The 26410-nt window shown below is 34.2% G+C and overlaps 1 protein-coding gene and 1 long non-coding RNA gene across 3 annotated transcripts in view; one reads left to right on the top strand and one right to left on the bottom strand.

The window, feature by feature from the left end:
* The window catches only part of DIPK2A (divergent protein kinase domain 2A), a 38820-nt gene extending 19934 nt beyond the window's left edge, over positions 1-18886 (top strand). For both annotated transcript variants that reach the window (XM_074298416.1, XM_074298417.1), the window contains exons 2-3: positions 10890-11193; positions 15832-18886. In XM_074298416.1, the coding sequence (XP_074154517.1) occupies positions 10890-11193; positions 15832-16163 (636 nt within the window). In that variant the 3' untranslated portion in view covers positions 16164-18886. The remainder of the gene's footprint in view (positions 1-10889; positions 11194-15831) is intronic.
* The window catches only part of LOC141564828 (uncharacterized), a 176574-nt gene that overhangs the window by 106816 nt on the left and 43348 nt on the right, over positions 1-26410 (bottom strand). The gene's annotated exons all lie outside the window — the stretch shown is intronic.

The raw sequence follows: 26410 nt of genomic DNA, 5'->3' as shown, positions 1-26410 counted from the left end.
CTGAGTAATTTCATCAAAATAATACAAACTTTAGGAACTAATATTTAGTGCATAAAATTGCTATCTTTTATTTTTTATTTTTTATTTTTTTACTGAGATGCATGATAATGAATTTTCTCTCATGCTCTTGTATTTAAAAAGAGGCTTTATCAGGTAGCTAATAATATTTTAGCAGATTTTCTTTTAGGCCGAATTGGAACATCTATGTAAAGTATATAATTATGAAATAGTTGCTAGATAAAAAGTATTTTTACTAGTTCTTCCTTTAGATTGTTAAATAGTATTAAAGAAATTTGCTCGCATTCTCCTCTATAATGTACAGATGTCTTTAAAGTCAGAGATGCTGCTCTTTTTTTTTTTTTTAAATTATTGCTTTTTACTTACAAAATATATGCATGGGTAATTTTCCAGCATTGACAATTTTTGTTCCAATTTTTCCTCTCCTTCCTCACCCCTCTCCCCGAGATGGCAGGTAGATCAATATATGTTAAATGTTAAATACAATATATGTATACATATCCATATAGTTATTTTGCTACACAAGAAGAATAGGACTTTAAAATAATGTATAATTAACCTTTGAAGGAAATCAAAAATGCAGGTAGACAAAAACAGAGGGATTGGAAATGCTATGTAGTAGGTCACACTCATTTCCCAGAGTTCTTTCGCTGGGTGTAGCTGGTTCTGTCCATTACTGCTCTATTGGAACTGATTTGATTCATCTCATTGTTGAAGAGGGCCACACCCATCAGAATTGATCATCATATAGTATTGCTGTTGAAGTGTATAATGATCTCCTGGTTCTGCTCATTTCATTCAGCATCAGTTCTTGTAAGTCTCTCCAGGCCTCTCTATATTCATTCTGCTGATTGTTTCTTATAGAACAATAATATTCCATAATATTCATATACCACAATTTATTCAGCTATTCGCCAATTGATGGGCATCCACTCAGTTTCCAGTTTCTAGCCACTACAAAGAGGGCTGCCAGAAACATTTTTGCACACACAGGTCCCTTCCCTTTATTAAGATCTCTTTGGGATATAAGCCCAGTAGTAACAGTGCTCTCTAGAACAGCTGGATGTATTCACAACTCCACCAACAATGTTTCAGTGTCCCTGTTTTCCCACATCTCCTCCAACATTCCGCATTACCTTTCCCTGTCATTCTAGCCAATCTGACAGGTGTGTAGTGGTGTATCAGAGTTGCCTTAATTTGCATTTCTTTGATTAATAATGACTTGGAGCATCTTTTCATGTGGTTAGAAATAGTTTCAATTTCTTTATTTGAAATTGTCTGTTCATATCCTTTGACCGTTTATCAATTGGAGAATGGCTTGATTTCATATAAATTAGAGTCAATTCTCTATATTTTGGAAATGAGGCCTTTATCAGAACTTTTGACTATAAAAATGTTTTCCCCATTTATTGTTTCCCTTCTAATCTTGTCTGTATTAGTTTTGTTTGTACAAAAGCTTTTCAATTTGATATAATCAAAATTTTCTATTTTGTGATCACAAATTCCCTATTCCTTCACAGGTCTGAGAGGTAAACTATCCTATGTTCTGCTAGTTTATTTATAATCTCATTCTTTATATCTAGATCATGAATCCATTTTGGCCTTATCTTGATGTACGGTATTAAGTGTGGGTCAATGCTTAGTTTCTGCCATACTAATTTCCAATTTTCCCAGCCGTTTTTGTCAAACAGTGAATTCTTATCCCAAAAGCTGGGGTCTTTGGGTTTGTCAAACACTAGATTATTAAAGTTACTGACTATTTTGTCCTTTGAACCTAACTTATTGCACTGATCAACTAGTGTATTTCTTAGCCAATATTAAATGGTTTTCGTAACCACTGCTTTATAATACAGTTTTAGATCAGATACAGCTAAGCCACCTTCATTTGATTTTTTTTTCCCCATAAGTTCCCTTGAAAGTCTTGACCTTTTGTTCTTCCAGATGAATTTTGTTGTTATTTTTTCTAGATCATTAAAATAATTTTTTGGAGGTCTGATATAGCACTAAATGAATAGATTCATTTAGATAGTATTTGTCATCTTTATTATATTTGCTCGACCTATCTAAGAACACTTAATATTTTTCCAATTGGTTAGATCTGACTTAATTTGTGTGGAAAATGTTTTATAGTTTTCCTCATATAACTCCTGACTTTCCCTTGGCAGATAGATTCCCAAATATTTTATACTATCGGCAGTTACTTTAAATGGAATTTCTCTTTTTAACTCTAACTGTTGGATTTTGTTAGTGATATATAAGAATGCTGATGACTTATGTGGGTTTATTTTGTATCCTGAAACTTTGCTAAAGGTGTGGATTATTTCTAATAACTTTTTAGTAGAATCTCTGGGATTCTCTAAGTGTACCATCTTATTATCTGCAAAGAGTAATAATTTGGTTTCAGAGATGCTACTCTTAAAGATAGCTGTTGCTATACTGGAAGAGAATGACCAACAATTTCTTTTAGTCTGCATATTATGAGAAGATGGTTGTCTCTAGGCAACACGTCTCTATATTTATATTTACCTCTGAGTGTCTTATCTTTATGCTTTCTTATGACTGTTCAAAACCCTCCTTCAGATGTTTCACCTTAAAATTGTTCTGATTCTATATCACAGTTCTCGGTTTCTCATTCTAATATCTAAGAGGAAAAAATCCCCCCAAACTAAGTATATATTAGTGCCTTAACCCTCTTTGCAAGTAAAAGTGCAATGTGCTAATACAAATTATTCTACAAGTCTTGGGGTTTGTAGGAGAGAGAGTCTGGTGACAACCCTGCTTGTGGCAGCCCTTGCTGTGTTCCTGATTGTTGTACATTTGCTCTGTCTGTCCCTACTTTTCTACCCATTGGGGGTAAGTGACATGGTTTTGAAGCCAGTTTGAGTTTCCTCATGTTGACTTATCTTGTACTTGCTTGGTTTCAGCCTAACAAACTCCATGAAGTAGATGCTTAGAAGTTAGTGATGAAAGTTGTCTTTATCACCTTTTTGGGGCAATGGTTTTTCTACAAAAGTAAAATTTCTTAAAATGTCAGCATCATTCTTGTCTTTGCTCCACATCTGAGTCTGTCAGGCACTAGTAATGTCCATTGGAATCTGGCCCACAGCTTCTGGTGCAATTTCTACCACTCTTAAGTTGTTTTGCTTGATGGATTGAGTGTGTCAGGGACTTATGATATTTTCTTAATTAGATGTAAAAAGTTTTTTTTTCTTTTTCTTTTTTTTTTTTTTAATAAGGGCCACTAGGACATGTTCTGTTTACTTATAAAATACTAGCATGGGTTTTTAGTCCAGTTTGAAAAAGGTTTTGTGACTTTCTACTTGCTATGCAGCAGAAATTTTTCACTTATTGGTCATTAGAAAAAATATGGAGTTCTATATTATCAGGAGTTGCTGTAAGGGAAGAGGTGAGAAAATAATTTAACTCAAACAGAAATACTTTAGTGTATACTATGTGTAAAACAAGCAAATACTTCATATCATTTGAAGCACTTAGCAACAGTGTTTGATCCCGAGAATATTTGCAATTGACATCTTTACTTCAGGATAAGAAATAAATTTATTCAAATTGTAAAGTGAGGTGCAACTTTCTTTAATACTTTCCTTTCTCATCCTTCGCCTCCCCTTTCTAAATGCATTTTGTTCTTCCCAATGTTTTTCTTTGCTCAGTCTGCTGATTAGAGCATGACTGCCTTCCCCCTTGGTTGAAGCAGGGATACACAGGCAGCCATCTTGTCCCTTAATTTTACATTGCAGGATGGATGGGGGGGGGGTCACACAAATAATGAATCTGAGAAACAACATCTGAACTCTGGGCCTCTGCCAGATTGAGCACTTTTTCAACTCATGTCTATTTAAAAAGGCCTAACTAAATCTTGTTTATATTCTAGTGATTACTGGCTTAGTGACCCTGGAGTTTTAATAAGGTCTAATAAGGTTATAGGGAAGCCCTTAGAATTATAAGATCTAAGATTGAAAGCTAGAATGGACTTTAGAGATTCACTTGTTCTCACATCTGTTGGAATTCTCAATGTTAATCCAAGGAGTTCATGCTAAAAATTCTTTAATGGCACCGTAAACAATCCATAATTATAGAATGTTCTGAAGAAAGTATGTCAAATTACTAGGATGGTTTACAACAGGGGTTAATGGAACCCCTCCCCTTAAAAAGAGCTTCTGATCTAGTAAAGTTCTTTTTTTTTTGTAGGGGAGAAAACTGGAGCAAATAAAAATGCATGTCGTGGCACTGAGCTTTGAGACCAGATCTGATTTTTCATCCGCTGCTCTTTTCTTACATAATACTGGCCAGTAGAAAGTCGGGGCTGCTGAACCTTTAAGCAAATACCTACTATGTACAAGATATAGTGCTAGGAACATTCCCAATGGAGTTCTTATAGGAATCTCAATTGTCAGTTGTCCCAAGCAAAACTTCTCCCTCCTCCTCTCTCCTTACTCCTATACTCACCCCTAGTTCACAAAGATAGAATCATCCTTGATTTTTTTTTTCTTACTCACCTCACGTATTTAGTTACTCCCTAAGTCCTATTGATTTTGCCCCTTACAACAGGTTTTGTCTCTCTTACCTTCTTTGAACCCATCACTTCTCGCTCTTAGGGCTCCTACTTCAGGTAGCCTCTCCCCTTTTGGATTTATTCTCCAAATAGCTCCTGCAGTTAAGTTTGTTTTAAAGATGGTTTTGACCAGGTTGAAAACCTTTACTACAGAAACTCCAGTGACATGCTATTACCTCAATAAACTAAAGAAATTCCTCTGACATTTAGAGCTCTTCATAACCTGGCTCTCTTAACCTTTCTAGTACTTCTAGTATTTTGTACATTCTCCAGTCCAGCTAAATAGACTCTGCTTCTTTCTTTGTACCTTTGCACAGGATGTCTTCACTGTATAAAATGAATTTACCATCTCATTTTTGTCTCTTAAAATTTCTGGTTTCCCTTAGAATTAAGCTCAAGAACCAATGCTATATAAAGCCTTTCCTGATACTCATCCCAGGTGCTATTATCTCCAAAATCCAGTGGTGACTGTACCAAATACTTTGTGACCATTGACAAATCACTCCCCCCCCCTTCTGAACCACAATTTATTTTTTTTCTCATTTGTAAAATAAGTGTTGGACTAGATCAGGGCTTCTTAAAGTTTTACCATTCATGACTCCTTTTTGCCCAGGTATTATATAAAATAGATATACAAATCAAACAATTATTTATAATAAATCATAATTTCTTGACTCTCACATTCAATTACATGGCGTCAAACCTCACAAGTTTAAGAAGCTGTGGCCTAGATGATTTTAAGGGTTCTTCTAGCTTTAAATCCTAGATTCCAATAGCTTATTTAATTAATGTCCCATTAGATTATATTCTCCTTATGAGCAGGCACTTAATTTTGCCTAAATCCCACTGCTGAACATTGATATGGTACCTGGGCACATAGTAAGCTTAATAAGTGCTTATTGATTGATTGGTGTGAGAATTTGAAGACCTCTCTCCAGTAACTATCATTTTAACCACAAAAGAAGGAATTTCATTTGAATATATCTTTACTTTTCAGTCTGGTTTCACTTAGAGAATATGATTTGATGTGAGATGATTAAAATAGTGATTTTTTTTTTTTTTTTTAAGCTGGGAAAGGCTGGTGCTTCTTGAGGCTGAATTAATTACCTAAGGCTATATAGTTGAATTGTGATGCTGGTTAGGAGGCCAGGTTTTCTGCCTCCCAATCTAAGGCTCTTTACACTCCAAAGCACCAGTATATACTCTTCTTAGTAGGTAGAATCTTATCAAACTGGAAACTATCCATGCGTTCTCAACTGGCACACTTCTTAGCCATGTTGGCTTTCTTGTAGCTATAAGTTTTATGGGTACCAGAAGAATCAGGTCTTGACACTACCAGCCCACCTTCCTAATTATATTGGTCTTCAGTAATATCCCTCAAACTATTTCTTGACCACCAAGCATCATTGCAAATGTGCTTCTGCCCAAGCATTCAATATTTGTATCACCATTGCTCTTCAGATTGCTTTAAACTTTATTACCTTGGAGAATGTGATATTCCAAGACATGCACTTGTGCGATATTACCAGGAGAATTTGGTGTTAAAAAGATCAATTTCTTAAAGGCATTGATTGTATAATTTCCCAATTACATCTATTTGTCTGTCTATTGCTGTACATTTTTAAGTTTTTAAGATCTTTATGTGAGAGTCAGAAGGCCTGGGCTAGGGTCTAATCACAAGTCTGTCACTTCACATTAGATGAATCATTTTATTAATTACATGCCTTATTTATATAATGAGAGAATTGGACTTAGAAAGTCCCTAGGTGGTACCTGTGTGAAGTTTGTTAGGTTATTTCATGAAAACATTGTGAGCAATTATGATTGGTATTTATATGTATGGCAAAGTTACATTTTTTTTTTGTACGGTTAAAATACTGTTTTACAAATATTTCTGGAAAAACTGACTATGACTGGCTGGAAAAGAGTAAGACAGAAACATCTGAGACTATCAATACTTAAAAGAAAATGATAAGAAAATTAATTCTCAGAATACTTAGTTATGGTTAAATTAGGTGACAATATTTGCTCTGTTCTTTTGAAAGCCCATTCACCTACTGCCTGTTTGTGAGGCATTTTTGAAATTCTGGGTTGCCATTTACATTCTTCATTGATCAGAAATAGCCTTTGGCTAAATTGGCAAATTTTTTTCTAGTTTTTAGTGAATATGTTCCCCAGGTGCTCCTAGAAAACAATATTAAAGTTTCTTTTAAAAGAGCACAGTGCCCCATTTTAATTCCTTTCCTCCCCTTCCTCTCCTCCCGTCTTTTTACTTAAAATTAATTCTCAAATCTGAGTCTGTAAAAATGTAAGCCATTTCTTAGGGATATATATATATATGTAGCTATCCATTCCTAAAATATCCATTAAATATCATTCTAAGGTGGCATCAAACCATTATATTTTTCAATGTTATCATATTTGGAGATTTTTCAATTATGCAAGCATTATTGCCCTCAAATCAAACTGTGAAGGTATAGATTTGTAAATGTTTTTGGTTAATCTCTTGTTAACATATTTGTTCCTTTCGAAAATATAGGATGTCTTCATGCTTTAATTCAGCATTTATTTATTGCTTGCTACATTGAAATACTATTCCTAGATGTATTAGTAATTTAATTTGATAATGCTTTTCTATATACACAAAATGTACTAGAGCACATTATTGCCTAGCTAGTTTAAATCCTATACTAATTCTCAACTGAATAATATACATTTAATAGCAGTGTACATGCTACTGAGTAGTTTACTGCAGTAGTTTTAAAATTTTCAGATGAATGTAGTTTCCTGACATTATAGCAGTGTAAGTTTTTGGATTATGTTCAGTATTAAAATAAGATTATAGTTTACATTTACATATTACTTTACACTTGACAAACCTTTTTTAGTCATTTGATTCAATGTTAGATAAAATATCTCTATTATATGCATGGCACCATGTTTGGTAAATAGAGATTAAGAAGATGTAGTCTTTTCATGAAGTTTGTAATGGATAAGGAGCCAAGACATACCTGATGTGAATAACAATTATAATAACTATAATAACAATAATAATAACTAATATTTATGTAGTACTTAAAATATACTATACACTTTGTGAAATGAAATTATCTAATTTGATCTCACAATAACCCCTGGAAGATAGATACTGTTATTATTGCCATTTTACAGTTGAGGAAACTGATACAAACAGAATAAAAGTGACATGCTTAGGATCACAATCTGAAATGCCTGAGGCTGGATATGGACTCAGGTCATCTTGCCTTTAGACATAGTATATCATGGAGCCACCTCACTGCCAAAATTTAGGAGGCTAGTAAAGAAAACTTGTAAGATTCTGGCTAGCTCTCTAGCTAATGGGCCTTGGTTTCAGCAGAATAATCACCACAAGAATAATCAGGAATAAAGTCCAAAGTCTTTATTATCTCCTTCACAGTTTGTCTCCTTTGCCTGGGGCTAGGCTAGCTTTCTCGGGGACCTTCAGATGGGCCTTGGTCTCAATGGAGAAGTGAGGGAGATATGACAGCCACCATTAGGGTCTTTATCTTTGAGTCTGTCTTCCAGCCTCCAGCCTTCTCTGTCTTTGAATCTGTCTCCTTCTCAGATCTCTTCCCTTTTATATACTCTATTATAAGTATGTCATCAGTAAGTATCAACTTGTAGAACTATACTAAGTATCAAGTACATGTAAACTAGATAGATAACTATCATCTCATCAGTTCCTCCGAGTTAACACCTTGTTTTAAGTATATACTTCTTCAGAATTCTGGCTCTCTACAAAAATTAAAAATAGCAAAAAGATGGGGTTTGATTATTTTAAGCTATGTAGGATAAAGACAAATACAGTTTTTTTTTTTTTTTTTTTGAGGTACCTGAGAGAACTCAGGTGGTTGTGGTAGTCTGAAAAAAGAAGAGAGTTCAGGAATAAGCATAAATGATTTGGGGGTCATCTGCACACATGATAGTCGAAGCTAAAAGAATTGATAAGATTGTCAGGGAAAAGAATAAAAAATTGAACAAAGACCAGGGACAGAAATTTAGAAAATATTTATAATAAAAAGTTAGGAAGAAGAAATAGGAAAGGAGAAAAAGTGATCATAGATGTAATAAGAGAATCAGGAAAGTATAGAAGAGAACCAGTCCATAAAGAAGACAGTCAGGTTTCAGAGGTAAATGACTGAGAAAAGGTTTTGGCAAGGGGTAAGTCAGAACTCTGACAGCTTGGCACGGAATAAAGAATAGATCAAGATCATGAGAAGTTTTGAATGGAGGGCAGCTCACAGTTTTTAGTAATGGTGAAGGAAGAGGCTAAGTCAACAGCTACTGCTTAGTGTGTGGATATTGGGGCAGGCTGTGGAGAGGGGGGAAAAAGTTGCTTTGGAGAATGGGGTGGGGAAATCAGTGAAAATTGAGTCATCTTTCTTAAGCAGCAGTGATAGATATATAGAAGTGAGAACAGCACAAATTTTTGCCCATCCCTTGAAATTCAATAGCCTGGGAATTGGTAGGGACTACCAAGGATTAGTATTATAGGTCAGGGTTTGTGAGATTCTGTGTTTGGGACTTGTTAATCATTAAGATGACTGACCCCTTTAATCAAGACAGATTCTGAATGAAAGTTAAGTTGGACTGGAGTTGATAACCAAGCAGATTTTGATCTTTTAAAAGATATATATGACCTGGACTGTCAAATTCTGGAAGATTATAGAGATAATTAACAAATAATTATATGAAAATACATTGTTTGAGGAAAGAGTATTAAGAGTAGGTCAGAATCATAAGAAGTTGGAATATATATGAATACATAGATTACCTGGAATGTTAAAGCAAAAAGGGAGTTGAATGATTATTTGATCCATTATACATTATCACTCTTTCCCCATCATTGCTCCTCTTTTATAGATGAGAAGCTGTGACTTAGCTAATGTTGCACAGTTAGTAAGTCAAAGCCAGACTACAACTACTTTTATTGTCTGACTCTGGGTTAGTTTAGTGCTTCCTCATGACCCAGTGAAATCAGTAGAACTCAGCCAACCAAAGAGCTAAAAACTAGAACTTAAGAAATCTTGTTAGCCAAAGCATTCTTTGAGACAGAGTGATAAATTAGAAGGTCCAAGTTTTAATTTTAAAATATGTCTACTTTGAAAGAAAAAGGGAATGGAGTGAAGGATGCTAAAGGAATGATTTAGTGAAGAAAACTAATATTATTCCTAAGATAAAATATGAGCAGGTAGGTAGAAAAGAACCCATTTTGATCAATCAGTTAATAATATTTGTTGAACTCCTATGTGTCAAGCTTCATATACTCGGTGCAAAAATTAGTCCTTATACTCAAGCAGCTTTCAATCTTATGGGAGAGATAACATGAAAATAATTCTGTACACATAAGCTATATACTGTGGACAGATTGGAAATAATCAGCAGAGAGAAAGCACTAGAATTATGGAAGATTGTGAAAGGCTTCCTGTTGAAGATGGAATTTTAGTGAACTACTGTGTTCTGCATTATCAAATGTTGAAGGAAAAACCAGGGAAACTGAATCATGGAGTGTAAAAGGCCTTTCAATCAAAGTGTCAGAGGACTATGGAATTTGGAGTTGGAAGGAATGTTTTAGATTACTGAGTGAATTCTATTAATGAAAAAAGCATAAAAGTAAATGAGCAATTGACCTGTTGCTTAAATTCATAAATATTAATTTACTCTGAGACTTGGATCTAATTTCTAACTCCCACATCAGTTCTTTCTATTAACACTTTTCTAAGATGTCTTTCTCCCCTGTTCAGAAATACAGATGTTAGAGAAATTCCAATGGACAGGGAGGGAAACAAATTTTTATTTTAAATCAATCCAGAAGGAAAAAAATATATATGCCTATTATCAGGAAAAAGTTTGGTAGAGATATTTTCAATCTTTATTTGAACATGATTTGTGTTAGAAGTAAAATTCATAGAGCTAATGCTATCACAAACAAGAAGGTTATTTCTTCAGTTCACCATAACAATGCTTTTATTTAGTTAAAAATCGCTATTTATCCAGAATAAATATTTGAACAAGTGAAACAAATATGTTTCCAGACCCTAACTAGGTAGTAAGCACTCTGTGATAATACCTAATTTTTTTTTTTAATGTACTTCTGACCAAAGAAAGGGAAGACTTAGCAGTTCTTTGGTTCGTAGCATTGAGTAATAAAATAATTGCCCTTGAATATCTTCTGCAGCCATCAGAAAACTGTTCCATAGCTAAGTAAATATCTTTGCCTTTATATGTTGGAATTAAAATATTTTGCAACCTACTTTTATAGAGTTTTCCATCTGATGAAGGCTGGCCATTTGCAAAATACCTTGGAGCATGTGGAAGAATGGTGGCTGTAAATTATGTTGGAGAAGAATTATGGAGCTACTTCAATGCACCCTGGGAAAAACGTGTCGATCTGGCTTGGCAATTAATGGAAATAGCGGAACAGCTTACTAACAATGACTTTGAATTTGCACTCTACCTCCTAGACGTCAGTTTTGACAACTTTGCAGTTGGTCCTAGAGATGGGAAGGTGATCATTGTAGATGCTGAAAATGTTTTGGTTGCAGACAAAAGATTAATTAGACAAAGTAAGTACTTTTAATTTTCTTTTCCCATTCCTCCCTAATTCATCTTGATATTCTTAAAACAATTTTCCCATTTTGCGTATGTTTAGGACTCCTTAAAAACCATTCTTCCTCTTGCCTACTTTGTTTTCATTTGTCTAAGATCAGAGTTGTCAAGTATTCATGGGATACTTTGAGTGCTGCTAGACCCAGACTAAAATGTAATTGGAAAATATTTAACAGGGAGAATAAAATTAAATATTGATGTTAATATGTGGTTTTCTAAGTCATTATATTGCCTTCCTTTAATTGGATACCACTGTTCTAAGATGACTAAAATGGGAACCTATGTATGGTTGACTCAGTGTATGTTTGGTTTGCATTATTAAGCAATACTGCTTCTCTCCAGTATAAAACTGTGTTTAATTCTTATGGATTAATGTAGTCAACATTGAACAAACCTTAAAAAAAAGAATATAAACATATCTCTCATCAATAGGAATGCAGAATTAAATTTTACAAAGAAATTCACTGAATCTGTGTTCTAAACATGCTAGAAGATAAATTCTGCCTTTATCAGAGAGTCATTTGACCTCTCTGAAGTACTTTAAAGTGAGGAGTTTGGATTTGAAGACCTCTCAGATTCATTTGAATTCATATTATTCAGTATTATTGTGATGTGCAGGTGCCAGAACCTCCTTTCATAGATGCTGATGCTTGTTGATCTGTATATCCTCTTCTATTCCTGACATTCATACCAGGAGCTTTAGTCCTCATCCTAAAAACCTCTTATTTTCCATCCTTGCATCTTGTGACATAGTACTCTAATCCCCAAGCAGGACAAATTAAAACAGACTGTAGGAGATAATAGTTGTTTCTAGAATTGTTCAAGAAAGTTGAAATTGAAGGGATGCTTAATGTGTAGTGCCTTAAGAAATACACTGCACGGTAAAGTTCAGGTACATACTATTCCCATCCAGACTGTTACAGATCTGATTCCCTAAATATCAATTTGTCAAGGGAGAAGATACCTAGAGGAATGAAGTGTTTTGCGTAAAACTCCATGGGTAGCAGATCCAGAATTCAGATCCTGCTCTCCTGAATGCAGATTCGTTGATCTTTCTGTTATGTCCTGGTGCTCACCACATTCAGACCTATTTAACTGAACCTCCTTTGTGCAGTACCCCATGAAACTTGGCTACCACTATCTCAATTTTAATTTTTCTTGTCATTTGATTAATCTTAACTTTTCCTGAGTAGTGTTTATTATAATGTCCATATCATAATCTATAAGTCCTTTACTTAAACTTCCCATATTGGTTGCTATTTATATAAATAGAAACTTTTGGCATAAAATTAATACGATCATTGAAACTTTTAAAATTTTTCTAGAATCTTTCCCATTTAATTTTTAATTACACATTTACTCAATACTTCAAAGCAACATGAAATTTTAAATTTTCATTCTTTGACAAGACATGACCATGTGTTCATTTGTGTGTGTAAGGGTTGTATATCTGTGTGTATATATACATGCACACACACACACACACACACACAAATCTCAGTAATTCATTTTTATTTTACAAGGAATTCTTGCTCATAATTAGACTGTCTCAAGATGAAATTTAGAAAATCTTATAAAGTACCTAATTCTTTTAATTAAATCTAGCCTATCAAGTACTTCTATGTAACCCATGAAACACATCCAAGGCTAGGCCATCTCCATTCAGTAACATGAAGATCAAGTTCTAATTTGAGAGAGAGATGTCTTTATTTTAAAAAAGTAAATGTTAAAAATCATTAAACTTGATTAGTTATAGCTGCTACTTGTGATCTTAGAGTAACCTGTTTTTATCCTTCTTCCAATCCTCTTATAGATCTTCTGAGAAATTCCCTCCCTAATTGAGATTTAGTGCTATTTATGAACAAATCTAGAACCATGTATGACCACTGATGACAGTGACTTTAGGCCCAGCATTGAAATTCACTGTTCATACTACAGCTTCCATGATAGTTCAATCAGGGTACCTGTCCTGCTGCTGTAGAAGAAAATATATTCTTGGAGTCTTGAAGTGGGACTCAACTCTTCATAGAAATGATTTTTAAAAACATAGTCAGATTCTGTTACTATTAGTATAGTTCAGTGAGGATTAGTATGTATGTGTATTTTATACGTGTGTATATAATACAATGCATGTGTGTCCCTATATGTCCATGCATAGAGTGCCCGTGTATATACAATATGTGTATTATATGTAATATAGATCTGTGTGAATATGTATGCATTTAGGTATGTCTATAGATGGATATAAATATCTCTTGTACATAAAAGGGTTTTTTCTATGAAAAAATACATCTTAAGTTCCAAACAACTCTTGAAATTGCCTATACTATAGTTACTATAAATAACATTTATGTTTAAATTTCTGAGACAATGAACAATGTCTTATGGGGTAAAAGTATCTTAGTATTTGGTTCTGGGTAGAATCATTTAAGATCATCTGATCCCTCGTTTTAAAAGGGAGGAAATGGAGATCCATATAGAAAAAAAGATTTATCTATAGCATATAGCTATTAAATGGGCTAACTAGGAGTTCAAATCCAAGTAATGTAATTATGCTTTTTCCATAATGCCTTCAGTATTTTAGGTGTCTTTTAGGAAGGGATGTAGAAAAGTTGTAATTAGTATTTCAATAATTTGTATATAAATGAAGCTTTGAAAGTGTTAAAAGTGCTGTATTCCTGCAAATAACAACTGTAGTTGAAGAGTTTAGAAATTGCCATTGATTTGGTGTACTTTTGCAATAATTGGCCCCTTGCCAGGGATGGCGCATACTACCAAAGGTTAATAAGGATATATTTGTTTAACATATGTCCAAAGATAGAAATGGCCAATGTTGGGGGAAGGAAAGGAGATTAATATACTATTGTTAAAGGGAGAATTTTGCATTCATTTGGTATGGATGTGACTGTGGTCATTGTAGCTTGTTCATATCTTAACCATTTTGGAAAGCAGTTTTGAGTTATGATAAATTAACAAACATATCTGACTTTAAGAGATGCCACTGATAGGCATTGGGTATCTGAGAAAGAAAGGTAACATATACAAATATTTATAGTAGCATTTTTCCCTAGTAGCAAAGAACTAGAAACAAAAATAATTCTACAGATTGAGCAATGGCTAAACAGATTTTGGTACATCAGTGTAATGTGATAAATTCACTATAAGAAGTAAATATAAAAATATTAGGAAATATGGGAGAACATAAAATGATACAAAATGAAATAATAAGAATCAAAATATATATAATACATATACACATACACACATACAGTAACTATAATATATAAGAAGACTATAAAACCATAAATAGAAAAATAATAAAATAATAGAAATAAAATACCATGAAATCAGAAGAGATAGCTTCTTTGCTGAAGTGAGGGATTATGAATGTAAAACACTGTATATAACATCAATGTGTTACAGGCTAGGTTTGCTAGAATTTCTTTTGCTTTTCAAATCCATTCTTATAAAATATGGCCTTCAGTACTAATAAGCATGATAGAGAAAGCCATCTATATCCAGAAAGAAGATTGTTGGGACTGAATGTGAATCACAACATAGTGTTTTCACCTTTTTTATTGCTTCCTTTTGTTTTTTTCTTTTTGATCTGATTTTTCTTGTGCAGAAATATGTATATAAGAATTACACATGTTTTATATATTTTGGATCACTTGTTATCTAGGGAAAGGAGAATGGGGAGAAATCTGAAACACAAAGTTTTGCAAGAGTGAATGTTGAAAACTATCTTTGCATATCTTTTGAAATTAAAAAAAAACCATAAAAAATAAGATGGCCTTTTGAGGAAAAAGAGAGGAAGCATTTATTGGGAAATGGAAGTGATATAATGATATTAGAAATTTAGGTGTTTTTTTTGTTTTGTTTTTTGTTTTTTTAATGTATATGCCTGGAGATTTACAAATTGATTCAAATTGTAATTGAAAAGCAAGAGAGAATAAGAAAGTTGCCAGTATTGAGGATAGTTCCAGTTTAGAGATACCTAGAAATTTGCAAGAAGCAAATATTCACTGACCAAATATCTCAGGTCTTCTAGCTTAAAATTCTTCATTGAAAATTAAAGTATGTCCTATTTAGGAATAGAATTTTGACAGCACAGAGAATTACAAAGAAGAAAGGTAGGGCGGGAGGAGGAATTATCCAAAAAACCCAATATGGTTGTGACGGAAATGTGGTACAGTACCTTAAAGAATCATGTCAGGATCAGTAAATTGTAAAATGTGTAACTAACCATTTGGATTTCCCGTTTCTTTTGTTAATGAAAATAATGTCAATGAATGGGGGGAAATGACAACAAAGGAATTTCATATCCCCACTCATTTTTTCTTTCCCTTACTCATAGAATTGTAACCTCAGTTTCTTATAAAACTTTAATTAAGTGTGTGTATCTAGCTGCATTTAAATGTACACTTTTTTTTTTTTTTTTTTGGCAAGTTCTAAAGTAGAAATCACATTTTTCACTATGGAAAATAGATGTTAACTGAACTTGATCTATAATATTATGTGAAATCGTTGAAATTCCCTGGATTTGAAATTAAGCATTTGATGACATTTAATAGTATATTTTCCTTCTTTCACAGATAAACCTGAGAACTGGGATGTATGGTACGAAAGCAAGTTTGATGACTGTGATAAAGAAGCTTGCTTATCATTTTCAAAAGAAATTCTTTGTTCTCGCGCCACTGTGGATCACAATTACTATGCTATTTGTCAGAACCTCTTGTCCAGACACGCCACCTGGCGGGGCACTTCTGGAGGACTGCTTCATGACCCACCAGGCGAAATCGCCAAAGATGGCCGGCTGGAGGCCTTGCTTGATGAGTGTGCCCGCCCAAAGAAGCGGTTTGGCCGATTCCAAGCCGCAAAAGAACTGCGGGAATATTTAGCACAATTAAGTAACAATGGGAGGTAGTCCATGCTGATTTTTTTTTTTTTTTCTTCTTCTTCTTCTTCTTTTTCCCTTTTGACGTTAGCACTGGCTAAAACTAAAGATATTGCTCTATGAGGAGAAATGAAATTTGCAAGAGTTACCTTCAAAAGATAAATTTAATCTAGTAAATCTAATACGTTAACATTCATCAAATGTGGCATTTCAAAGATATGATGCTTCTCTGCAAACAATTGTGTATCCATCTTATGAAGATTGGAGCTACCATAGACTTTCTTCTCCCCTGAATATCTGAGGGGTAGATCAGCAAATATTGTAAAGCTATTGGAAATATCTGATAGCTTAATTGGCTTGTGTATCAAAGGGTACTTGACATAGCCTGCATTAGTATCACAATTCTGTGAAGCTCTTGCATTTACTTGGAAAGTCAAGTTAGAATGGCCTGTTTTATAGGCCTCTTTTCCTCCTGATATGTGGGAGTTTTTTTTTTTTTTTTCTTTCTATTTTATGTTCATCTTATTAAATTTATATACATGCAGCTAAATGTAGGTATTGCATTTTTTAAAAACTTTACTGGTTTTCATTCATTGCTGTGTGGTTCATATTTACTACAAGGGCAGGATTCCCATGTTTACTGTCTTTCAATTGGATATTATGTATATGCCAGTTTTTTTTTTTTTTTCTTTTAACATTCTAGGTACATTGTGAACTTTATTCCTTTCTTGTGGTTCTGTCATTACAGCTCTCATATAAGAGTGCTTCAGGTCAATTAGTAGTTACACAAATTTCTACCCACTATGCCAATAAGTAAAATTGAGCAGGGAGTTCTTGGCATATGTTTCAAAATGTCTAAGTTAGATTGACTAGAGACTTTAAGAAGAGCTTAGTAGGAAGTGGCATCTGCTTTTGGCAGGGGAGGGGAAAATCCCCCAAATTTTGTTTTTAAAGGAAAATTAGTCCAGTGGAGTAAATAAAGCATATGCCAAAGAAACATTAGTCAGTCCCTAGGCTAGATTAAAAAAAAAAAAAAAAAAAAAAAAAAAAAAAGCATTTTCAAATTCTTTAGCCTGACTAACCCTAGATTCATTAGTCTTCTAGCTATTTTATTTTTAAGATGTAAATTTTCTTCATTTCTTTTTGACATTTGATAGCTGATTTCAAAGTTCTTCTAGGGCTGTACATTTTAGGGTAATTTTGGTCATGTGTGTGGATGTGTGAGTGTGTGGATGTGTGTGTTGGATGCGCTTTTCCCCGAGTCAACAAAATCATTTTAAGTTTATCAGTGTTTAATGTTTTATCTATTTCAGGAGTAGGCAACTATTTTAGTCATGGAGGGACTGATGTAAATTTTTACTCCAAGGAAGGCTGAACATGAGTGTATGGTTTAGGCTATTCAGCCAGTCTGCTTACTCTCTTAATTATGGTATTCATTGCTTATATACAAGGACGATAGCTCCATATATCACAGATGATAATGCTAGGTGGGCCATTTAAGACGGATAATCATGCTGTAAAATTGCCTACTGTTGATGTAAGCAATTTTAGCTCATTTCTGTTTACAGTACAATTTGGTACAGTGTCTGACATAAGATTGACCTTATTCTAAATAAGAAAGTGATTGAAATATGCACAACCAAAAAAACTTTCTTGAAAATTACAAGAGCTTGGTTTTTGCATTTTTAGACAATTCTCAATAGAGCTGTAATATTAATAATGAAAACAGTAGCCACTGTGTTTTTTACAGTAGCAAAAGCATGGAATTAAACCAAATCAAGGCTTCATGATGAATTATTTTGAGTACTGTATTGAAATTTTTTTTTCAAACCAAATTAAGTGGTTTTTTTTTGGTTATTTTCTTTTTAAAGAGCAGGGTGAAATAAAATCGATAGTTCTGAAATTTTATTTAAATATGAAAAATTAGATTATATTTGCCAAAAATAAAATGAGTACAGATTATGCAGATCATTTAGACTTAATTTTTTTTAATGCGGTCATAATCTAGCTCTCTATAAAACATTTCTTAATTGGAGAAAATAATTTAAAAGCTGCTTTGTAAATTCTGAAAGGTTTTGTCATAAGTAAATTTACTTTATGGCAGACATTCACCCCATACTTAACACTTTCAAAAGCCTTCAAATAACAACTACATTCTTGAAACAAAGCACCTTTTTATTTGAAGAATCTATATCACAAACCTTAGAATACCAGTGAAAATCAAAAACAAAGACCATGATTTAACATTGAAATTGCTGTTCATTTTATTTTTCCCCTCAAGTCTGATTTGAATGTGTGATTACTGAATGGTATATGAGAACACTGCCAGCAAAGATTGATAGTAAAGGTAGTTTTTCATAACTGGCATTTTTCCCTTTTAAATTTGTTGTGGGACTTAGTTCCTTTAGAAATAGGCTGATAAAGCAGATTATGAAAAGAAATTGGAATTTTAAAACTATCGGGAACAACTTGTTTGTGAAAAGCAATAAATATTTTGTTCAACTTGCACCTATCAGATATTTATTATACAACAGCAGTTTATATTTTTAACCATTGCCCATTAATAGACAAACTCGGTAAAATATTTTTGAATGAGACATTTGGGATTTGTATGTGCATTAAAATTGTCTTTTGTACTGTAAGTTGCTGTTTAATTTCAATATTTTACCAGAACTGTCTCCCTGTGCCTTTATATTACAAAGTTGTTTCTACAACTTTTAATGATCTTAATAAAGAATACTTTATGACTCTCATCTTTTTCAAGCTCGTTATTGTCTGTATTAAAGATCTAAATTTGGTTTAAGTAAAAATAAACTTTTATTGAACTATATAGTAGGTGGAGGTCAAGATTGTATCTGTTATGCAAGCAAGAAATTTGTGAACTTAAAAAATTATTACCATTTCATTTGTTATTTGATTCTGTGCCTTGAAAATTTTAATTGTGTCTTGCTAGTCATCAAAACTATGTACTATAAATGTTATGATGAAGAAGAATTCAGGGATGTTTTTAATGCTAATGTGTTTAAAACTTCACACCTGTATGTTAGAGATAATTACACAGCTTTGTAATGGAAGGGGTGCCTTTTCCCAAGGAAGCTTGTGGTATCTCCCAAAATTTGGAGGGATAATGGAAATTTTAATTTTAGTCTTTTATTTATATATTTTTAAGTTTTACCATTTATTAGAGTTGTAAAGAACATAAAACGTAATCTAGTCTAACTTCTCATTTATCAAACGAGCAATTCACCACTTATAGAGACTAAATTAATTGCCTGCTATTAGACAGCTAGTAGCTAGTTTCATAGCAAACCTGAAAATCAGATTTGAATTTCATTTCTAGAACTCTTGTTATTTTATCATAACTATCTTTAAGAGCAAGGAGCATAAAGTTTTTAAAGTAAATGTAACTGAATGAAGACACATTTTATAATGTGGCCAGTTTAGGGAGAAAAGAAGACAAGAGGCAGAATAAATAATAGCACTGTTGGAAACACTTGAGAATGAATCCAGGCTGGAAGGTTGAAGGTGAGATGGTAAGAGTAACTTCTAGGAGACAAAGGGTGCCATTAGGAAATTGTGATACCCATCAATACATTTTAACAGAGAGCTACAATTGCCTTTTGCCTGAATTTTACTAATAATTCCCATCTGAAGTAGATATACAAATTTATAATGAAATATTTTTTGTCACGTGAAGTCCAGCTGAAACAAAAGCAATTTCTCTACCCTTCCATATGGTTTGGAGATCAGCAGGGAAGGTGCAGATAAGTTGGACACATTTAGTTGTGATAGATGTTATGGAAATTCTAAGTGAAGGAAAATTCATTTACCAGTGAGCAACTGTTGTCTTAGTTGCTGAGGTACTGGCTTACTAAGGGTCACATAGGTAGTCTGCCTCAAATGTAGCATCCTAGCTCAGTAAGGTCTCTTCTCTATTTTCTATGCTATTTTGTCTCCTTTTAATCTCTGAATAAGGTAAGGCAGAGTTGATTGAGTGGTAGGAAGCATTGATCTGGAGATCATTGTCAACCCTCAGATCTTGGGCAATTAATTTAAGGTAGAGTAAGATATATTATACTCTTGTATTCTGTGCCTCTTGAGTTTTTTTTTTTTTTTTTTTTTTTTTTTTTTTTTTTTTTTTTTTTGCATTTCTACTCCTTTATTTTTTTGCTAAATCGTTTTCTAACTTGTGATTCTGTTAGGTTCTTACTAAGTGCTAATGAGATGATGAGATATTAGGTTTTTACTAAGTGCTAAGTCTGTACTTAACAATTTTCTAGTTCTGGCCTTTCCTGGGAGTTTGACTTGTGAATTCCTGGGAAAGAGCTTGCATGCTTAGGAGGAGCAAGTTCATTGGTTGAAGTACTTCTTCCCAGAAGCCCTTGCATTATCTCATGCCCATTCTCTGGGAGGATAAAGAGGACAGCTCTGGAGGAAAAAATCAGTCTCTGCTCTAGACCAGGCTTGATGTGGCTCTCTGCAGGAAGGGAAGTCACTTCTCTGGACGAGAGTTAACGGCAACTGTCTGGAGACAATGGCTCTCTACAGGGAGAAGAATCTGTCTGAGAGATTTGAGTTGACACAGCAGATCTCCCAGAGAGCGATTGGCAGCTTCTGGAGACAACAGCACGTTACATATGGGTGCCCAACGTGGGGCTTGAACCCATGACCCTGAGATTAAGAGTCTCATGCTCTACGACTGAGCTAGCCGGGCCTTCTCTAAATCCTTGGAATTCCCCAGTATTTGTGGTAAAAAAGAAATCTGGAAAATGGAGGATGTTAACTGATCTAAGAAGAGTAAATGAACAGATGGAAACTATGGGAACTCTTCAGCCTGGACTTCCATCTCCTACTCAGTTGCCAAGAGAATGGCCTCTATGGGTTATAGACATTAAGGATTGTTTCTATTCTATCCCTCTAGATAAGGAGGATATGAAAAGATTTGCTTTTTCAGGGCCAGTGTTAATTTGGCTGAGCCTTGTAAAAGACAGTTTTGCCACAGGGAATGAAAAACAGCCCTACTATGTGCCAAATGTATGTTGCTGCTGCTCTTGCGCCAGTAAGAAAAGCATTTCCAAAAGTAATATTGTTACATTATATGGATGATATTTTGGGATGTGCACCTGAGGAACAAATGTTAGAAGCATGTCTACAAAAGACCATGGAAACACTGAAGTACTACAAACTGCATATAGCTACAGAAAAAATTCAAAGACGTGCTTCTTTTCAATATTTAGGATATGAAGTATATCCTAAGACATTCACAGTACAAAAGCTTTCTTTAAGAACAGAGAAGTTGAACACTTTAAATGATTTCCAAAAATTAATAGGAGATAGCCAATGGATGCATCCAGTGTTAGACTTAACTACCAATCAATTGCAACCTCTATATGACATTTTAAGGGGAGACAGTGCTTTAAATTCACCACACCCGCTTACCAAAGAAGCACAAGAGGCTTTGAGACAAGTTGAACTGGCTTTATCCAATGTGGTTGAAAGAGTCACTCAAAAACCCTTGGAAATATCAGTTTTTGCTACAAAAGAGGCACCCACAGCAGTCCTTCATATCCAATGTGGTTGAAAGAGTCACTCAAAAAACCTTGGAAATATCAGTTTTTGCTACAAAAGAGGCACCCACAGCAGTCCTTCATCAAGGAGACAGTGTGATTAAGTGGCACAACCAAAACAAAGCCTTGCTCCTTACCCAGTGCTTGTGGCTAGAATTTTATTAAAGGCAATTAAGAGAATAATAATACAATTATCTGAAATAAGTCCTGAAAAAATATATGCATTCTATACTAATGCACAAATTAATGTATGTTGTGAGACCATCCCAGAATGGCAAATTTTATTGGCCGTAGCTCCAAATTTTGCACATGGATCTCCATTAAAGATAACCCGGCTACTACATAATTGGCGATGGATTTTTGAAGAAAAGGTTTCTAAGGTTCCTCTTAAAGGACCAACAATCTTTACAGATGCCTCCAAAGAAAATATTTGTGCTGTATACTCTCATGATGTTAACCATAAAGAGAGTAGTCAGGGCTCCTTTTCAGTCCACTCAACAGAACAAATTATTTGCTATCATGCTAGCTCTTACCCAGGAGACGTAAATATAATTACTGATTCAGCCTATTCAGTAGGTGTAGTACAAAGAATTGCCACAGCCCAAATAAAATTTGCAGCCTCTAATATTTATCAGCTCTTTAAGGAACTTCAAGAGCAAGTGATAAAACATCCAGGCAAGATTTATATCTTGCATGTCCACTCACATAGTGGACTTCCAGGTCCTATTTTTGATGGAAATGCAAAGGCAGATAGCCTTTTTAACCATGTTAGCTAGTAGTCCTCTATTTCAGGAAGCACAAGAATCTCATTCTAAATATCAGGCTGCTCGAGCTTTATGTTTACAATTTGGAATCACAAGAGAGGAAACTAGGAGCATAGTAAAAAACTTGTCTTCCTTTCCATGCTCCTACACTCTCTCCAGGGAAGAATCCTCATGATTTGAGACCCAATGAAATCTGGCAAATGGATGTGACCCACTATAAATCTTTTGGTCGTCTGTCTTTCATCCATGTGGTAGTAGATACCTTTTCAGGATTCACTTTTGCAGTGCCAACAGCAAAAGAGACAGCCCGAGTGGTCACTGAATTCCTTATCCAAGCATTTGCAATTATGGGTGTGCCACAAGAAATAAAAACAGATAATGGACCTGCATATAGTTCTAAACATTTTGCGCACTTCTGTGCACAGTATAAGATATTACACATTACTGGAATACCTTTTAATCTGCAAGATCAGGCAATAGTAGAGAGAAGAAACAGAGACATTAAGACACTCCTCCAAAAACAAAAGAAAGGGGGAGCCACAGGTAGCCTAGGTAACTTCTAAATTTAGTTCTCTATACCATTAATTTTCTAATTTTTGACAAAGATGCACTGGCTCCTGCAGACAGGTTTTATAACCCACCAGAAGGACAGTGTCCAGTGCGAGCAGCTCCACTGTCCTTAAATAATCTCCAGGTGATGTGGAGAGACCCAGAAAGTGGTGAATGGAAGGGACCAGATAGGTTAACTGCCTGGGGGAGAGGGTTTGCTATTTCTTCAGATGGAGAAGGAATCAGATGGGTGCCAACGAGTCGTATTCGCCTTGTCCATCAGAGAGAGACAGAAAAAGAGAGAGACCTCAAAACAAAGGAGAAAATCTAAGAAACATCTGACACTGAAAGATCATGGCTAATAAGAAGACTGTTAAAGAACTTTAAAAACTAGCAGGAATCAATGGATTTCCTAACACAAGATGAGACTAATGAACAATGGACTTATGGACATTTATAAATTCTCAATTTATGATTATTTGATCATGTTATTTGTTACATACTTCTAGCATGTTATATTACTATGTTACTATGTGTTTATGTAATAATCTATGTAATTATGTGTAATGCCTCCCCTATTGATGGATTTATGTTTCAAGGTCATGACCACCCCATGTTCTAAATCAAAAGAAAGGGGGAGATGTTAGGTTCTTACTAAGTGCTAATGAGATAATGAGATATTAGGTTTTTAACTAAGTGCTAAGTTGGCACTTAACAATTTTCTAGTTCTGGCCTTTCCTGGGAGTTTGACTTGTGAATTCCTGGGGAAGAGCTTGCATGCTTAGGAGGAGCAAGTTCATTGGTTGAAGTACTTCTTCCCAGAAGCCCTTGCATTATCTCATGCCCATTCTCTGGGAGGATAAAGAGGACAGCTCTGGAGGAAAAAATCAGTCTCTGCTCTAGACCAGGCTTGATGTGGCTCTCTGCAGGAAGGGAAGTCACTTCTCTGGACGAGAGTTAACGGCAACTGTCTGGAGACGATGGCTCTCTACAGGAAGAAGAATCTGTCTGAGAGATTTGAGTTGACACAGCAGATCTCCCAGAGAGCGATTGGCAACTTCTGGAGACAACAGCACGTTACATGATCCTTTGATTTTTTTTCCTATCCTATCCTTCCTCTTTGGAATAACATTTTTTTTGTGTGTTTTTAATCATTATCCTGTGCACCTTTTCACCTTCTTCCCCTCCCCAATTTTTTTTGAGTTTTTAATTTGTGCTAACATTTTGATAAAACATTCAGAAATAACTTTTACTTACACAAACTTTTAAGATTCAAAAAAAATAATCCTTACCAAAAAATAAGTGATATAATGTTACTTAATATTAAGATTCTTTATTCAAAAGTTTGTTGCCTCTTGCCTTATACATTAAAACCTCCTTAGGTAACTAACTACTTTATTAAGTAACTAAATTCTCTTGCATTAGTTTTCTTTTACAAGTAGTGTATTTTAAGCGACCTCCCATACTATCTACATCACTCACCATGAATAACTTGAGGGACAGTAGGTGGGGAAAGAATAATATATAGTTTTGGTTATAGAACAAATAAACTAGAAATAAAATTTTCTTAAGATTTGGGGAATTGACAAATTTTTGTCTAACAACACCAATTTTTTAGAATCCAATAAAGAGCAAGTCTAGAATGTAATCTTTTTTTGTATTGGGGATGTGAAAAAAAGAGATATGCTTGGTTTTTCCAGCCTAAAAATAAAAATTAGTAAAGCATTGCTTAAGGGGTAATAGCAAATTAAATATTTATTGAGTATCCCCTTTGTATATGCCATTCAACTAGGTCCTTAGCTGAGAATAAAATAAATTTCTGGCAGGAATTCTTCCTTTAGAAACATATAATCTATCTAAAAAAAAGAGAGGCAAATTTCCACAAAGATAATTAATTGTTCTGCCAGGTGGCTACTATGGATGAATTTCAATATATACTGGAAAATGTAGTACCCATTAAACTAACGTCCTGCCTTTAGGACTCTGGCCCCAGACTTTGGATGGCCTTTCCTTGTTTTTACCCAATAGATAAGAGAATTATGACCTAGGTACCATTATTTTCTTTCCTTTGGCATGCTTTAGTAGGCAAGTGGCTGGCCTGGGAGTCAAGAATTAGTAGTGTAATTTTTCTTATTTCTACTCTTAGATATGCCATAGACTAGTCTTTGGGTCAAGTCTCTTAAAAACTCTGAAGCTCAAGTTCTTCATCTATAAAATTGAAGGCTTTAGGCTATAAGGTGTCTAATTTAGCTACTTCTAGCTCAAATATCACATGATTCATCTAAACATTCTCTTCCTCTCCCCTCCCCAAGAAATTTTCAGTAATTTGGCCAAAGTGAAGTATCTTGAAAGATGAAATGATGAGAAATCCTTTACTCCTGTATTTTCTTTTGTAGAGTGGAGAGGTTGTTGGAGAGGAGAGGCATAGAAAATGCATATTTTCAAGCATTTTAATTTCAAAAATTATTTACTTTCCTCAAGCAGGGAACAGGGAACATATGGGGGAGTAGTCACCAGATGGAACTTTGATCTGGAGAATCACAGGGATGTTGAGATGTATAGGGCAGTTAATTGGTCTTCCCAAGTTCAATGATACTATTGATGATTGCCCAGAGAAGTGGGAAGCTAACGATAAGGAGGAAGGGAATTTTGGATTTGGGAGTAGAAAACTATTTGTCCTTTATATGTGTGTGTGAGTGTGTGTGTGTGTGTGTGTGTGTGTATGCAAATAGTTACACATTATACATACATATATATTTGTCCTGCATGTGTGTATGTATATGTATATATACGTATACAAATAACTACACTATATTCATATATACTGTATATGTATATATTTGTCCTGTATGTATGTATATATGATGTATATGTATATATATATGTACATATGTATCATACATATGCAAATAATTACACTATAATATATATATTTATCCTATATGTGTATATACATATATATTATGTGTAGCTATTTACATATTGTCTTCACCATTAAATGATGAGTTCCTCTAGTTCGCCTTTCTTTCTATTCCCAGCACTTAGCACCTGGTACGTGGTAGACACAATGTTTATTGATTGAATGAAGGAAGGAAAGGACAGGGGCAAAAATTGTGTTAGGGGAGGTTCTAATGTAGGGTCTATGAATTTTAAAAAATACTTTGATCATTCTATTTAATATAACTTATTTTCTTTGTAATTTTGCATTTTATATATATTTGAAAACATGATTCTGAGAAGATGTCTGTAAGCTTCTCCAGCCTGCAAGCATCACTGTGCTAGGGGAATGTACACACATACTATTGGTTCTACAAGTAGGAGCAGAAGGAAGAAATGTTCTTTACAGAGAAAAATACCTCTGGAGAAAAAGAACTAAGCAGCAGTCTGGTGGACTATG

The sequence above is a fragment of the Sminthopsis crassicaudata genome, chromosome 3 (genome assembly GCF_048593235.1).
Source record: "Sminthopsis crassicaudata isolate SCR6 chromosome 3, ASM4859323v1, whole genome shotgun sequence".
Lineage (NCBI taxonomy): Eukaryota > Metazoa > Chordata > Mammalia > Dasyuromorphia > Dasyuridae > Sminthopsis > Sminthopsis crassicaudata.
This window is presented reverse-complemented; position numbering and strand designations above follow the sequence as displayed.